At 44.8% G+C, this 14276-nt stretch overlaps 1 protein-coding gene across 1 annotated transcript in view; it reads right to left on the minus strand.

Moving 5' to 3' along the window:
• The window catches only part of SNX30 (sorting nexin family member 30), a 45273-nt gene extending 32290 nt beyond the window's left edge, over positions 1 to 12983 (minus strand). Inside the window, exon 1 of the mRNA XM_062512980.1 lies at positions 12822 to 12983. Within this exon, the coding sequence (XP_062368964.1) occupies positions 12822 to 12983 (162 nt within the window). The remainder of the gene's footprint in view (positions 1 to 12821) is intronic.
• Between the last annotated feature and the right edge of the window lie 1293 nt (positions 12984 to 14276).

Genomic DNA, 14276 nt, shown 5'->3' on the forward strand with positions numbered 1-14276 from the left:
TGTTAAGCTCCATGCCTCTATGCAAGGATTTTGTTCCAGTAATACTGCTTGTTATATAGATTCTGCAGTTTTGTGCACAAAAACACCACAAGCCATTTCAACATGTTAAAAGAGCACTGTGTCAACAAGCAAGGCTAGCACGCCCCATGTTTTGTTTAAAGCTTCATTTTCACAAGCTGAGCACTGACCTTCTAAACAGCAAAGCAGCAGCCAGGATTTCAGATAATGAGCAAGAAAACTTGAATCCTGCATATGACTAGGAATCATTCCCAATCCAAGAAACTAGACGTATATCTGATTACAGATGGAACAGTTTATTAAGCTTATCCAAACTAAACTGCCTTCTCCTAGAGACACAGTTTTGCCATTAAAGCTCTGTAGGCATACCATGCAGAAGTTTGAGTTTTTCTGTTCACTCTCCAGAATTAGCCTTAGTTATATCTGTTATCTAGGTACCCAGCATCACCAAACTGTTAATTTGGCTTTTGAGAGCAAACAGAGCTGGGGTTTTTTAATGCAAATAGACGCAAAAAATAATGGAAACCGAGAAGAAATAGGAGGGAAAGAGATAAGAGGAATACAATGCTGGAAAGCACTGTAGTATCCTGATGAATATTTCATTTAAACAAGAAAGAATATGCATACACTACAATGTGGGTTCCCTCATGCTCTCTGTTTCAGATGAGTTGCATTAGCTTTCCTGACACAGACCAGTGAAGATTTTGTGGGAGCAACTCAGACTGACAAGTTATCACTGTGTAAGTGTTTACACCTCATGCCCTGCAAGAGCTGGAGGAGTGTACTCTTGGAGAAGCTCTCAGAATTAGTTTATGCAGGTGCAATTTAAGCAATATCCCTCTATCATGTTTGCTGGTAGACAAGACATTTTCCAGCAGAAAGGCATTTGCTCTCAAAGGGATAAAATAAACAGTCTGTTGGAGAAAAAAAAACTAACAACCCTAAACCAAAACCCACACAGCATGACTGCTTCAGTCCCTGCTTTGAGGAGAAAATCTGAGGAAAAGCAGTCACACAGTACTTTTTCACAGTAAGAAAATTATCTACAGAGACTGATGGACTTGTGTATTGGTTTTGCATGACCTGGTTTCTGGTATCGGAGGGGCCCACAGAGGTGGCTTCTGTGAGAAGCTGCTGGAAGCTTCCGCAGTGTCCAGCAGAGCCAATCCCTGATGGCTCTGAAGATGGACATGCTGTTGGCCCATTTAGAGAGGTTCGTAATGCCTCTCTGATAACACATTTGATAAGAAAATAAAAACAAAGGGCTCACAATTTTTCTTCTAGTCAAAGAGGAGCAGGTAAGAACATGTGAGGGGAAACAACATGGCAACACCAAGGTCGTGGAGAAAGAGAGAGGAAGTGCTCCAGGCACCAGAGCTGAGATTCCTCTGCAGGCTGTGGTGATGACCATGGTGAAGCAGCCATGCCCATGCAGACCACGGGTCCATGGGGGATGCAGAGATCCACCTGCAGCCCGTGGGGGCAGTGCCCATGCTGGGAGGTGTGGATGCCTGGAGGAGGCTGTGATCCAGGTGGAGAGAGAGTGCCCTGCTTCCAGGCTGGAAGGGGAAGCATCTCCACAGGAGGACTGTACCCCATGGAAGAGTGACCCATGCCACAGCAGTTTTGGGAGGACTTTGTGCCTCTGGGATGGACTCACGTTTGCAGCAGGTGCAGTTTGACTGCTGCTCCTGAGAGTAGACCCACACTGGGGAAGTTCATGGAGAACTGTCTCCTATGGGAGAGACCCCACAGTCTCACAAAGGAAGGATTCCTCTCCCAGAGCAGTGGAAGATAATCTCAGAGACAAACTGACCAAAATCCCCATGCCCTGTCTCCCTGTGCTGTCAGTGGGAAGGAGGGAGGGGCTAGAGGGGAAAAAGATGTTTTAAGGGCTTATTTTACTTCTCAGTACCTCCTTCTGATTCTGTTAGTAATAAATTCACTTTACAACTTAAGTTGAGCCTGTTTTGCCCTTGAAGTATTTTCTCCCAGTCCTTATCTCAACTCATGAACCCTCCATTAATGTTTTTTTCTCTCCACTGCCCAGCTGCAGCAGGGGAGGGTGAGCAAACAGCTTTTGTGGGTGCCTGGCACTGTGCCAGCATCAAACTATGACAACTTGAGATCTACAGATTAATCTATTTAGAGAAACACCTGTCAGTTATTGGTCTAGGCTTATCACAGCCACAAAGGTATATAAAAGTTACTTACACAATGGCTTCAAGTGAAGTACACTGATCCAGGAGCAGGCTAGTCAGCACACTGGAAGTCAGCATACAAATTGTGAAGAGATCAAGATGATCACTTGCAATAAATGGCATTGATTAAAAATCTCGATGGATTTTCTGGACAAAAATCCAAAATCCACAGCTTCTTCTTGTCAGTATTCAAAATTTTCACTCAATTTGCCTTATAACAGAACCTAGAAAGTTAAAACAATGGTGACAGTTCCACCCAGAAAATCATGGGTTTCTACTGTCCATCTTGTCTATCACTTACCATTCCCAGATGCCTGGACATTCAGCACAGAGTTAGCTGAAAGTGCCTGCTGCTAACACCATCTGTGCCAGTGATGGGGAGGAGGCTTCCTTGCCCCTGAGCAACATCTGTCTGCAAAGCACTCCTTATCAAGGAACACAGAATCATTCAAGCTTACTGGAAAAGTGAGGCAAACGATACAGAGAAACTTCAGGAGCTTTTTCAGCTCCCCTATCAATCTTTGGGAAGTTAAACATAGATTGATAATTGTGACAAAAGCATATCCTTCAGTGCTGTAAACCTCCCATCACTAACAACACTATAGACACCCACTAGTAATACTATTGATCTCTGCAAGACAGGAAGCAAGGCCGTCACTCTCACAGTAAGGTCTGCTCTCTCTAATTTGAGGCATGATACAGAAGCAAGCTTCCATTTTTCATTTTCCATGTTTTCCTGCAAACCAGAGTGCTACACATTTTTGCCATGTCTTTGCTCCCATACACTTGTGTAATAGCTGTCTTCAACCAAGATATCTAAAATGACAAAGCAGAAACAATCTGCAAGGGTTACACACACCACCACTTTGATTCCCAAAGTAGCATCTTACCTACTGTGTATTGCTTCACAGAAGCAGCAGTGTAGAAGCTCTGAATGTGTCTCTAAGACAATAATGCTGTCTAACAGGATGTATGCTTTCAGGACCACTCTGATCACAGTTCTTGTCTAAACTCTTTCCTTGACTGTTGGCAACTGTGGTAACTTTGGATTACTGTCTCAATTTTCAAAACCATTTCAGCTAGTTCCACTAACCAGTATCACCTAAGTGCTTGCTCTCATAGATACCTCTTGATTTCAGTGAAATATTTGGGGGAGAATCAACAGTTTTGTTATTCTAACATCACCTACAGATTAAGGTGACATCTCTTTCCACCCCTTGACACACCCAATTTATGAAGTAGAATTTGTCCCATAAATTTGTCAATCAAAACAGAATAGGCAAGGCTGGAATGGATCACATTGGGTCATCTGGCCCAACCTCCCTGCTCAAGCAGAATTAACATAGAGTATGTTGTACAGGATTGCATCCAGACTGCTCTTGAATATCTCTACTGAGTGAGACTACACAACTTCTCTGGGCATCCTGTTCATTGCTCCATCTCTCGCACAGTGATGTTCTTCCTCATATGCAGCTGGAATTTCATTTGCATCTGTCTGCTCATTGGTCTTTGTCCTATTGCTTGGCATCGCTGGAAGGAGCCTGGTCCATCCTCTTGACACCCTCCCTTCAGTTTACTCATAAACATTGATGAGATCCTCTCACTTGTCTCTTCTCAAGGCTGAAAAGCTCCAGGTCCATCAGCCTTTCCTCACTAAGAGAGATGCTCCAGTGCCTCTATCATCTTTGTTGTTCTCTGCTGGACCTGCTCCAAGAGCTCCATGTCTCTCTTGTACTGATGAACCCAGAACAGATCACAGCATTCCAGGTGATGCCTCACCAGGGCTGAGTAGAGGGGCAGGGTCACCTCCCTTGACCTGCTGGCACTGCTCCTCTTAATGCAGCCCAGGATGTCACTGGACTTCTTGGCCACCAGGACACACTGCTGGCTCATGGGGAGCTTGTTGTCCACCAGGACCCCCAGCTCCTTCTCCACAGAGCTGCTTTCCAGCAGGTCACCCCCAGCCTGTGCTGGTGCCTGGGGTTGTTCCTCCCCAGGTGCAGAACCCTGCGTTTGCCTTTGCTGAATTTCAGGAGGTTCCTCTCTGCCCATCTCTCCAGGCTGTTGAGGTCCTTCTGAAGGGCTGCACAGCCCTCTGGGCTATCAGCCACTCCTCCCACTTTGTGTTGTCAGTGAAATTGCTGAGGAGGCCTCTGCCCCTTCATCCAAGTCACTGATGGATAAGTTAAACACACCTGGGCCCACTATTGGACCTTGGGAGACAGGGCTAGGAACAGGCCTCCAACTAGAGCCTGTGCCACCGATTATGAGCCTCTGAGATCTGCTGTTCAGCCAGCTCTTCATCTGCTTCTCTGTCCACTCATCCAATCCCACTCTCCCTGAGTTTGCCTGTAAGGACATTTTAAGAGACAGTGTTGGAAGCCTTGCTGAAGACAACATTCTCTGCTCTCCCCTCATCTATCCAACAGTTTCTTCACAGTAGGCAATCAGGTTGGCCAAGCATGATTTACCTGAAGTGAATCCATGCTGACTACTCCTGATTACTTTCTTATCCTCTCTGGGAATAAAGATGGCTACCATTGTTTCCAATTGATTGGAATTCATTGTTCCATCACCCTTCCAGGTATTGAGGTGAGGCTAAGCAGTCAGTAGTTCCCTCTGGGTCTCCCTTCTTGCCCTTTTTGAAGGCCATTTAAGACGGACTGGCACTGGAAATACTAAATCATTAAAATAATTGCAGCTTAGATTTTTTTTCCCCATCTCCAATTGATAAATGAGGTAGTGCTAGTAGTTACCCTGCTGTCAGTTATTGCCCTTAGTAACTGGAAAGAAACCATTCCCCCTTGTTTTTCAATAATTAACTAAGAGTAACTACACAGATTTTACTTCACAGCTCTAGATGCCATGGCGGAGACCTTTTTTCACCATTACATCCTAGTGATGCAAGCAGTTTTCCCCAATCACATGAACTTGGAAATCTCAGCTGCACTGGCACCCAGGCTCAGGCAGTCAACTCAGTCACAGCTTAAAGAGTCGGTACAGCTCAGCATTTAATATCTTGCTGACGGTCAGCAGAAAACAAGCCTCAGCAAAGTTATTTCTGAGAAATACACAAGATAAAATGGCATTTTTAACTGACCTATAATAAGTCTTCCACAGACTGAAAGCACATGCAAGTTACAATCTCAAATATGCATTTCAGGTGTGGCAAGTAGATTTTCTTGCAGTGGCACTAAGTCCACTGCACCAAAAGAGCTGCCTGCCTTGTCTACTGACCTACTTTACAGAGACTAGTCTCTCAACTCAGAGCAGGAGTAGACTGGCTCATGTGACAGCCAGACCATCTGTTTAAGATACCACAAGAGTATACCACAATGCTAGAAGACACCAGGACAAGAGTTTGCACATTAATCTAGGAACCAAGGTCTCCCAGATAGGTGTGTAACTAGCAACCCTTCGTTCTTTTATTCTCTGCCCCTACCACCATTAATTACAGGGACATGCTGCCTGAGGCACTGATAGTAGGAGGAGGTCGCCGTACAACTGTAAGAAGAGAACTTTGTTATCAAAGTGGTTATCCCTTTCTATCTATGAATGAGCTCAGAAAGCATTCAGCTACTTGGGTAAGTTTAAGGCATTCCAGCACAAGCAGCCCTGAGGATTCCTTCTGACCATCAAGCACAACTTTTTCCACCAAGTTTCATCCTTCTGAAACCCGTCTGAAGAACCAAATTCCTCTATGTGTGCTCTGCATATCTGTTTTCAATACTCTTTCCCATTATGTATGAAACAATCCTGTTGAAAAGATTATGAAAGCTGTGCAACACTGAATTCAACCTCAAAGTATACACCCCTGCCTCCATTAAGTTGAAGTAAGAACCACAAAATAATAATACTGTTATACAGTAGAACCTGTGTTTAGCTTTACCAAGAGACATTGAAAAAATAATGGTACTAAGATAGTTACGATGATGCAAGTGTTTGTTCCAACTTGCTAGCTATCCTTCATGTTGTTCAAAAAAAGAAGTGAATTGCCAATTCAAGAAACTCACTGTAGTTATGTTTCATAGAGACTACTAAGTTTTACAATACTACTAGAGCATCTATGGTGTAAGATACTAAGAAAATACTCTTTCCTATTTTTACAAGTGAAGGCAAGTTGTAGTGAAGCACCAGTGTGCTGTTATAGATTGCTTCTACACCATCAAACCTCAGAGTGGATACAAGGAAAAAAAGAAGACAATCATACCTTTTCAGTAGGATAGTGGCATATTAACCTATCTAAGCAGTATTACAAGTTTGAGAGATGAAATAGCTACAGAAAGCAGCTCCAGTTACCACTATAATGAGAGATGGGAAACTGGATTCAGACAGCAACTGGACTGTGAACAGAATACTGATAACATGCTGAAAGCCATGCTAGGTTTAAGCAAGATCTTTTAATAAGACTAGAAAAGAACCGCCTGACATGCACACACACAATGCAACAGAAGAAGAGATGGCAGCTCCTTTAAACAAGATGACAACCAAGCTCAGCCTTTGAGAGCTGATGGCCTGCTTAGGAAGCATGTGGCAGACAACTACCTACACCTAGAAGCTTTCTGGCCTAAGGAACATGGTTCACTCCTGTCCTCAATGCAGGACAGTCAATTTCACCTCAATCCCTAGAAAATGGTCAAGCAAATATTATAAACCACTTCTAAACACACAGAGCACGTGGTGATGAGAAGTCAGCAAGGACTTAAAAGGAAACTCATGCTTAACCAACTCAATGCTCACCTGCTATGACGGTTCCACTGGGCTGGTGTGCAAAACAAGAGCTTTAACACAATTCATTTCAACTTTAAGAGGACTTTCAAAATATCTCTCATAACACAATCCTAGACAATCTGATGAGGCACAAGGTAGACAGATGTACAGCAAAGCGGACTGAAAACTGACTGAACTGCTAGGCTCAAAATTGGCTGAACTGAAAATTTGGCCACAAATTCCAAATGGATCAGCTGATCCAAACACATCAGCAGAGAGTATTAGGGGCATTACTGTTTTAACACCTTCATTAAAGACCTAAATGATGGAACACAGTTCATCCTCAGCAAGTGTACTGAGAGAACATAATTGTATAAAATGCTTGATCAGAGGTTTGTGCTGTCATTCACGAAGACCTCAAAAGGCTGGAGAAATGAGCTGTGGGATACCTCAAAAGAATCGATATGAGGAAATGCAAAGTCCTGCACCTGCCAGGAGCAACCCCATGCAGCAGTGTGTGCTGCAGGCTGATTGACTGAAAAGCAGTTTGGCATAGGGAATGAAAAAAAAACCTCAACACAGACACTGATGGAAAAGTTGACCAAGAGCCAACAACATGCCTCAAGACAAAGAAGGCAAACAGCCTGGAGATAATAATACTCAGGGAATCTTATCAATAAGGATAAATATTTGTTAGAAGGGTGTGACAGAAAGAAGTGACAGACTCTTTATAGTGAAAATTAAAATACTGGAAGTTTCACTTAAACATGAGAAAGGTGTTTCACTTTATGGGTGACTGGATGCAGGAACAGGATGCCCAGAGAGCTATTCAAAAAACAACTTCACAGCATCCTGGGCAGCCTGGTCTGATTGAGCCAAGAGGTGGACAAGACAATATGCAGAAGTGCCTTCTAGACTCAGCTTCCCTGTGACTGTCATTTTTACATCCAGCAGATAGGAACACAGAACAACCCATCCATACTGACATTGTTTCCAAAGTTAGCTAACTTCAGTTTGACTTTCTGCAGTCTTCAATCTCTCCCACAACTGAGAATTTACCTCCAGTTTCCTTTAAGAACAATACATGGTGCTGGCCTAAGTTCTCATGTAGTCAGAGAAGGAAGAAGTTTGTAGACTCTCAGGCAGATCTATTTTAAATTTACAGATTATACTGCAAACTGGTTTCATCTGTGGGTGGATAAGGTTAAGAGCAATAATTATAAAGTAACAACCAAGAAGGTTGGAAGTAGAGCTTCAGACTCTTAGCATATTTTTTTGAGTTGGAGCAGTGCCAGGCTCTCTTTCAGAGTCAGTACTAACAGCACTCCAGCAAACACCAAGTATTTATATTTGATCAGGTGCTAATAAGAAATGTAGGAATTCACCAGGGTGGTAACTTGGAAGCAGAGTAGCATGCAAACAATAGTTTCCAGTTAGTAACCAGAAGTTTGCAGTAGGAGTTTTAAAGTCCATCTCCATGAATTAGCCAATTCAAAGTATGCATTCACTGCAAGCTTGGTATTCCACATCAACACTGGTATCTGCTTGATATACTACCTGTAAAACAGCCTTGAAGCTCCCATCAGCTGTATAGCATTCACAGAGGCAAACACAAGATACAAGAAACACAACACAGAGTTTCAAAGAAGAAAAGCTGAGAAAGTTACAGGTAGCTGGCCACAAGTACAGTAACAGCAGTCAGAAATGTCTGAAAAAGGACAAGGGAGTCTGAGTCCTAAGACAGGAGGGATATGAAAGCTTTTGGAGTCCTCAGCAAGAAACCAGTGATGTGAATCAGGCCCCTTATACCAGTCTCAAGGCAGACTATAGCAAGAACAGCCAACACCACCATGCTAGGAAGATACTCTTAGATGATACGAGACTAGAGGGGCCACAGTTAGACTACAGCAGAACTAAGCCATACAGAACACTACCCTTGTAACTCTGCACAACCTGGCACTTCCAAATTGTAGCAGCAGCCTACTAAATCTCCACAGTCTCAGGGGGGCTGAATCCAAGTCTTCCCACAGCAAAATATCATCTACTTCTCACCTCTGCTCTAAACTCAGTAACCTATTAATACTGCCTTTTCTTCTCATTGTCAAAGCATTTGTCCTGGTGCACAGAGCATATTTGCTATCAAACTTGTGCACTGGAGTCAAGTAGTCATGTACAAGCAGAACTTCCTTATTTTTTAAAAAGGAAAAGGCAGAGAGAAATTGAGACACTTCCCCATTTCTCTTGCTCTCTTCAGCAGTGGATCTGCTCTGAAAATGAGATTTCAATTCATGTGTATGTGTTCCAAAAGCTAAACCAGAAAGGCTTCAGTTTTACAACTAACTTTACAACTAACCCTGCCATGCAATTTGAGGAATTGTTTTCTTCTATATGTTTCTCCTCTCACCTGATGTTAAAAACCAAATAAACCAAATAAAAGGGAAAAATACCGAAACCACAACAAACATGGTAGCGCTCAGGTTCAGCTTTAGCTGTCTCCTTATCTGAAAGCTAGCAAGGGTGAAGGGAGAATAAACTCAGACACTCATGGTGATCAGGTGTCAAGACAATGTTTTATGCAATACTTCAGGGGAACAAAAAGATAGAAACACACAGTCAATATATAAATGCTTTAGAAACAAGAATCTACAACTCAAGTGTTTCATGTTTCCTGCAGCATTCACTTGACTGTGATAGTCAAGTACCTAGCTAAAATGTCCTTACCATTTAAGAGGTAAGATGCTGTCAAAAGTCAAGGTGTCCTGATTCCTAAAACTACTGTCCACTACAAGTCAGGACGAAGACACTACTTCAGATAACGAAAGTTCTGTAGCCCTCTTCCTAAAATTCAGAAAATTCAAGACCCATGCACTTAGATGGCCTCAGAAAACAGCACAAAAGATTATCCTTTCCTTTCTAATGACTAACATTAGCCACTGTTCTTGAACAGCAACCTAAGGTTTATGAGAATTTAAAGTTACACGGGATCTGAAGTACTAAATTATTCCTGTATTTGAATCAAAATCCAAAAGGAGACACATAGGCAGGTATTCCTGTTCCCCAGGTTTCTCTAGTTCAGGACAAAATGGTGTTCTTACTCAATGGATTTTTAAAAAAGTAAAAAAAAAACAAAGCATGCTTTAAAGAATATAAAGCAATGATGGCAGAGGTTTAGCCACTTCTATGCAATACAGCAGTGGTAATTAAAATTGAAGCACTTTATGGGCAGGAAACCTCCCTTTACTTCTGAACTTTCTCCACTCAGAGGATTTCAGTCTTAGGTACTTGTAGCTTGCAGTAGATTTTAGGAAGTATTTGCTCAGAGAAAACATGACGAAGCCATAAAAAGCAAATTATCCACTTCATGGTGATGAGCCAGCTATTTTCACTAGTGCTCTTCCCAAAGAGATACCCTAGTAGGCCTCGATATATACAGTTGTACTTAAAGAAACTGACTCAAAGACACTTTGAAGCAGGAGACTTTGACCAAAATTCCTGCTGGACCAATCTCCTCCAGACTCTCCACAAAGGCCAGAGAGAAGACTAAAAGAGCTCCTACTCAAGAATCAATAAATAACAAATGCAGAGCTTTAAGCTTAAGTCAGACTTGAATGCTGACTTCCCTTTGTTACTCAGCTATTGAAGTTACTCAGTACTATTAGTTGATTAGTGAGCCAGTCTCTCAAAAGATCAATAATCCATCATCAGATTAAGATTTTTAAGATTAACACTGGAAGTGTTCAAGGCCAGGCTAGATGGAACTCTGACCAACCTGGTGTACTGAGGGGTATCCCAGTCCACAGCACAGAGGTTGGACTAGATCATGTTTGAGCTCCCTTCCAACCCAAACCAGTCAGCGATTCTGAGACTGAGACATACAAATCACCCAAAAAGTGGTTTTACCTGCTTACCTCAACTTACCATACTCCCTCTGTAGACTATTCAATACACAGTACAAGTATTGCCTTAAAGCTAGCGACACCTGTTTACTGATTTTTTTTTTCTGAGGAGGGAAAGAAGTTACCACATTTTTCTTGTCAGTGTGTAAAATATTAAGGTGAAGAAGGGACATCCCATATACACCAGAGCTGTTGATCTCTGTCCATTAAGAGGGTAAGACATATGGCTTTTTCTGCTAATTCAGCTAGAAGGAAAAAAAAATATATTGTCTTCCTACTGGATATCCTTTCATTTTCATGGATCATAGCCTAGTGCCATTTCCAGGTCAAGCACAGAACTGCTCTCAAATCTAAACATTGTTTACCACAGCTACTTTTGCCCTGTCTGTTAGAGTACTTCTATGCTTCCAAGTGCCTACAACAGAATGGTACTACATATAGGGTACAGGAAGATGGATTTCATTTCTATTGCTTATGGAAAAACTGGGCAAGAACTTTCCCACTTATGAGAAGTTAGCTGACCACAGCTTGAAGCTAGAGTTATTTCTGCTCCCAGGTTGTCAGGAATACTGATACACTTCTCAAAACCTCAAAGCAGTAAAGCAGAGAGAAGCTTGCTTGCATTCCAAAAGCAAAGAAGTTCTTTAATACAACAGAGGAAAGATGTTTTAGTGTGTGAGATACTCCTCAGAACACTGCTTCTCACCAGCTATACAGCAGTGTGGAAGGACCACGCTAATAGCTGCAGCTCCTCAGCTGCAAGATTTGTGAGGGCAGCTGCCAACTTCTATTTGCTACAGACAACAACCTAGTTTTATGATTAAACCACCTATCACAAACAAAATCCTCCACAATTTCTATCCCTGCCTTAGTCACATACCCTTTTCTCAGCAGGTCATCAACTGACTAATTTGTTAAATGAAGGCCCAAGTTCCTGAAGAGAAGGTAAGCCTTGCTTCTCACTAGAGCAACAGTGGGCAAATGTTCAATAAGAGGACTCCTTACATGGGCAGGAAGAAATGCTGAATCCCTACATCACAGCTGCACACAGCAGATGGTGAAATATGGAAAAGGCCAGGCTACCTTGACTCACTCTCCTGTAGCATGGGAGTATATTGGGCCAGATACTGCTGACAGCCTCAAGGCTTTTGGAGCCTAGACAATCCATCCTACCCAGAAACAGCTCTGTATTCCTCAGGACAACAGCCATAGAACAAACATTTTTTGCCACCAGCAACTCAGTAACACCCTAAATGCACAAACCAGCTGTGCCAGAACTGGTTTTAAACCCACATCACCCCTTGAAGTTCTTGCTCCCAGGAAATCCTACCATAAAAATTTCAGTAAGACTTTGTAGTCTACAGAGACACCAAGTCCTTGCAAGCATAGCTAATGCATCAGCAATGCTACCACTACCTAATTATCACCACGGGGAAGGCACTTCACTAAGTTCGCTAGTGTCCTGTGAACATATGCCAGAGCTAGGGATGGGAAAACAGACAGATACTCCTGCAGAACACGCTGTCTGTATTAGTGCTGGGAAGAAGTGAGCAGGAGCTCAGCCTGGAAAGGACAATTACAAATAAGCCGCTGATATGGAAACAATGCCAGCTCCAAGCCTTCCCCGTGAGGGCTACAGGAAGGAGGTAGCAAAAGAGCTGCAGCAATGCCTGAAAAATTTACACCTATCTGTAGACGGTATGAGCCACAGGAGATACAGTGAATAAAATACTGCCTCCCGCAGCCCTCCTGTGACAGCACGACCACCAGGGTCCCAGCCGGTCCCTCGCAGCAAGGGACACGATGCCTTCTCCCCCCGGAGCCGCTCGCGGCTCTTCCAATGGATGTCAGCAGCGCTCAGGGTTTCATCTCCCCACGGAGACGAAGCCGGGAAAAGGGATGTGTCAAGGAAACACACACACACAGTCCTTCTCTCCGCTCTCCTTCAACACCAGAGGCCCCCTCAAATGCCGCGCCCCCTTTCCCCGGGACATACCTTGTCGGCGATGCTGCGGGGCAGGAGCAGGTCGGGGCTGGGGGTGAGCGCCGGCCCCATCTCCTCGCTGCTGGACGTGGCCAGGGGATGCGACATCTCCCGCAGCGACTTGGGCCCAGAGGACGGGAGGGGCTTAGGGGCGCTCGCCGCGCCGCCCGACATCGCGCAGGGGCCGGGCAGCGACCGAGGTAAGGAAGGAGGGAGCGGAGGCCGCGCCGCCTCGGCGAGAAGCTGCGGGGCCGCGGCCGGAGCCTGCCCGCCACCGCCACGATACGAGGAGGCGCAGGAGGCGGTGGCTGCGGCGACGACGGAGGAGGAGGAGCGAGCGCAGCATCCGCCTGCGCCACCGCCCGCCCCTTTCCAAAGCGACATCCGCGCCACCTGCTGCCCCGCCCGGCCCGGCCCGGCGGCCGGGTTACGGGCACCGCGCCCGACAGCCACCCGGCGGAGAGGGCCGGGCCGAGCCGAGCCGCAGAGGCGGCCGTGGGGGGATGTCAGGACTGGCGGAGCCCGGGGCGAGCCGGGGGAGGCAGTGGATCTGGCGGAGCCCCAGGTGGGCCGGGCCGGGCCGGGCCGGGGTAGGCACCGAGCCACGAGAGGCCCGGACCGTGAGCCCGGACTGCGGTGGTGTCACCGCACGCTGTGGAACGGCGGGTTAAGTGACAGGAAAGAAATCCAGCTCCTCGACTTTTCCAGGCTCGCCGACCTCAAACTCCGCTCCTGTTGGAAGGAAAATTTGTAAACGGGCGGGTTGCGGTGCAGGACCGACCGCAGCCGGCTCAGGAGGGACAAGGCCCGGACTCCGGGGCTCCCTCACGGTCGGACCGCACCGCCGGCGGATACACTGAGACATGTCCTGCACAAAAGGGCTGCACAGAAACATCCTTTCACTGATGCCATGTGTTTACTTTCGCCTCAGAGATCTCACGTTGAGAGATCTCACATTGTAGAATGTTTCATCGTGCTGAAATGAGCTGAGACATTTTATCAAGACCTTTGGAAGCAATCCATGCAAATCTGTATAACAGCATGTGTCTGTTAAAATCAGATCTATCCACATGTAACAGCATGGAAAAAGTGTTCATGATGGCAGAACAACCAATAACTATGAGAAAAATTAATAGTCTGGTCTAAGATGTTTTCTGAGCAGGTAAAGCAGCTAAATCTGGCGAATAAATTACTTTTTTTGAAATAATTTTCTCAGCACTAATTAGACATGATGGGAGTAATATGCTACTGGGGAAAGTGATGTACCACTGTAGGATTCAGAACCCCTTCCAGCTACAGATAGATAGTATGAAGAAAAGCATACAGGTGTGTGACCAGATAAGGCTTGGATGCTGTAAACATTTCACTTGTGTTTAACTTTTCCCTGGGAGTACAGACCATTGAAATCAAAAGGTTAACATTAATACCTAAAGCTAAGCTACCAAGGTTTACAAGTGTCACTGCCAG

Source organism: Cinclus cinclus, chromosome Z (assembly GCF_963662255.1).
Source record: "Cinclus cinclus chromosome Z, bCinCin1.1, whole genome shotgun sequence".
Classification (NCBI taxonomy): Eukaryota; Metazoa; Chordata; class Aves; order Passeriformes; family Cinclidae; genus Cinclus; species Cinclus cinclus.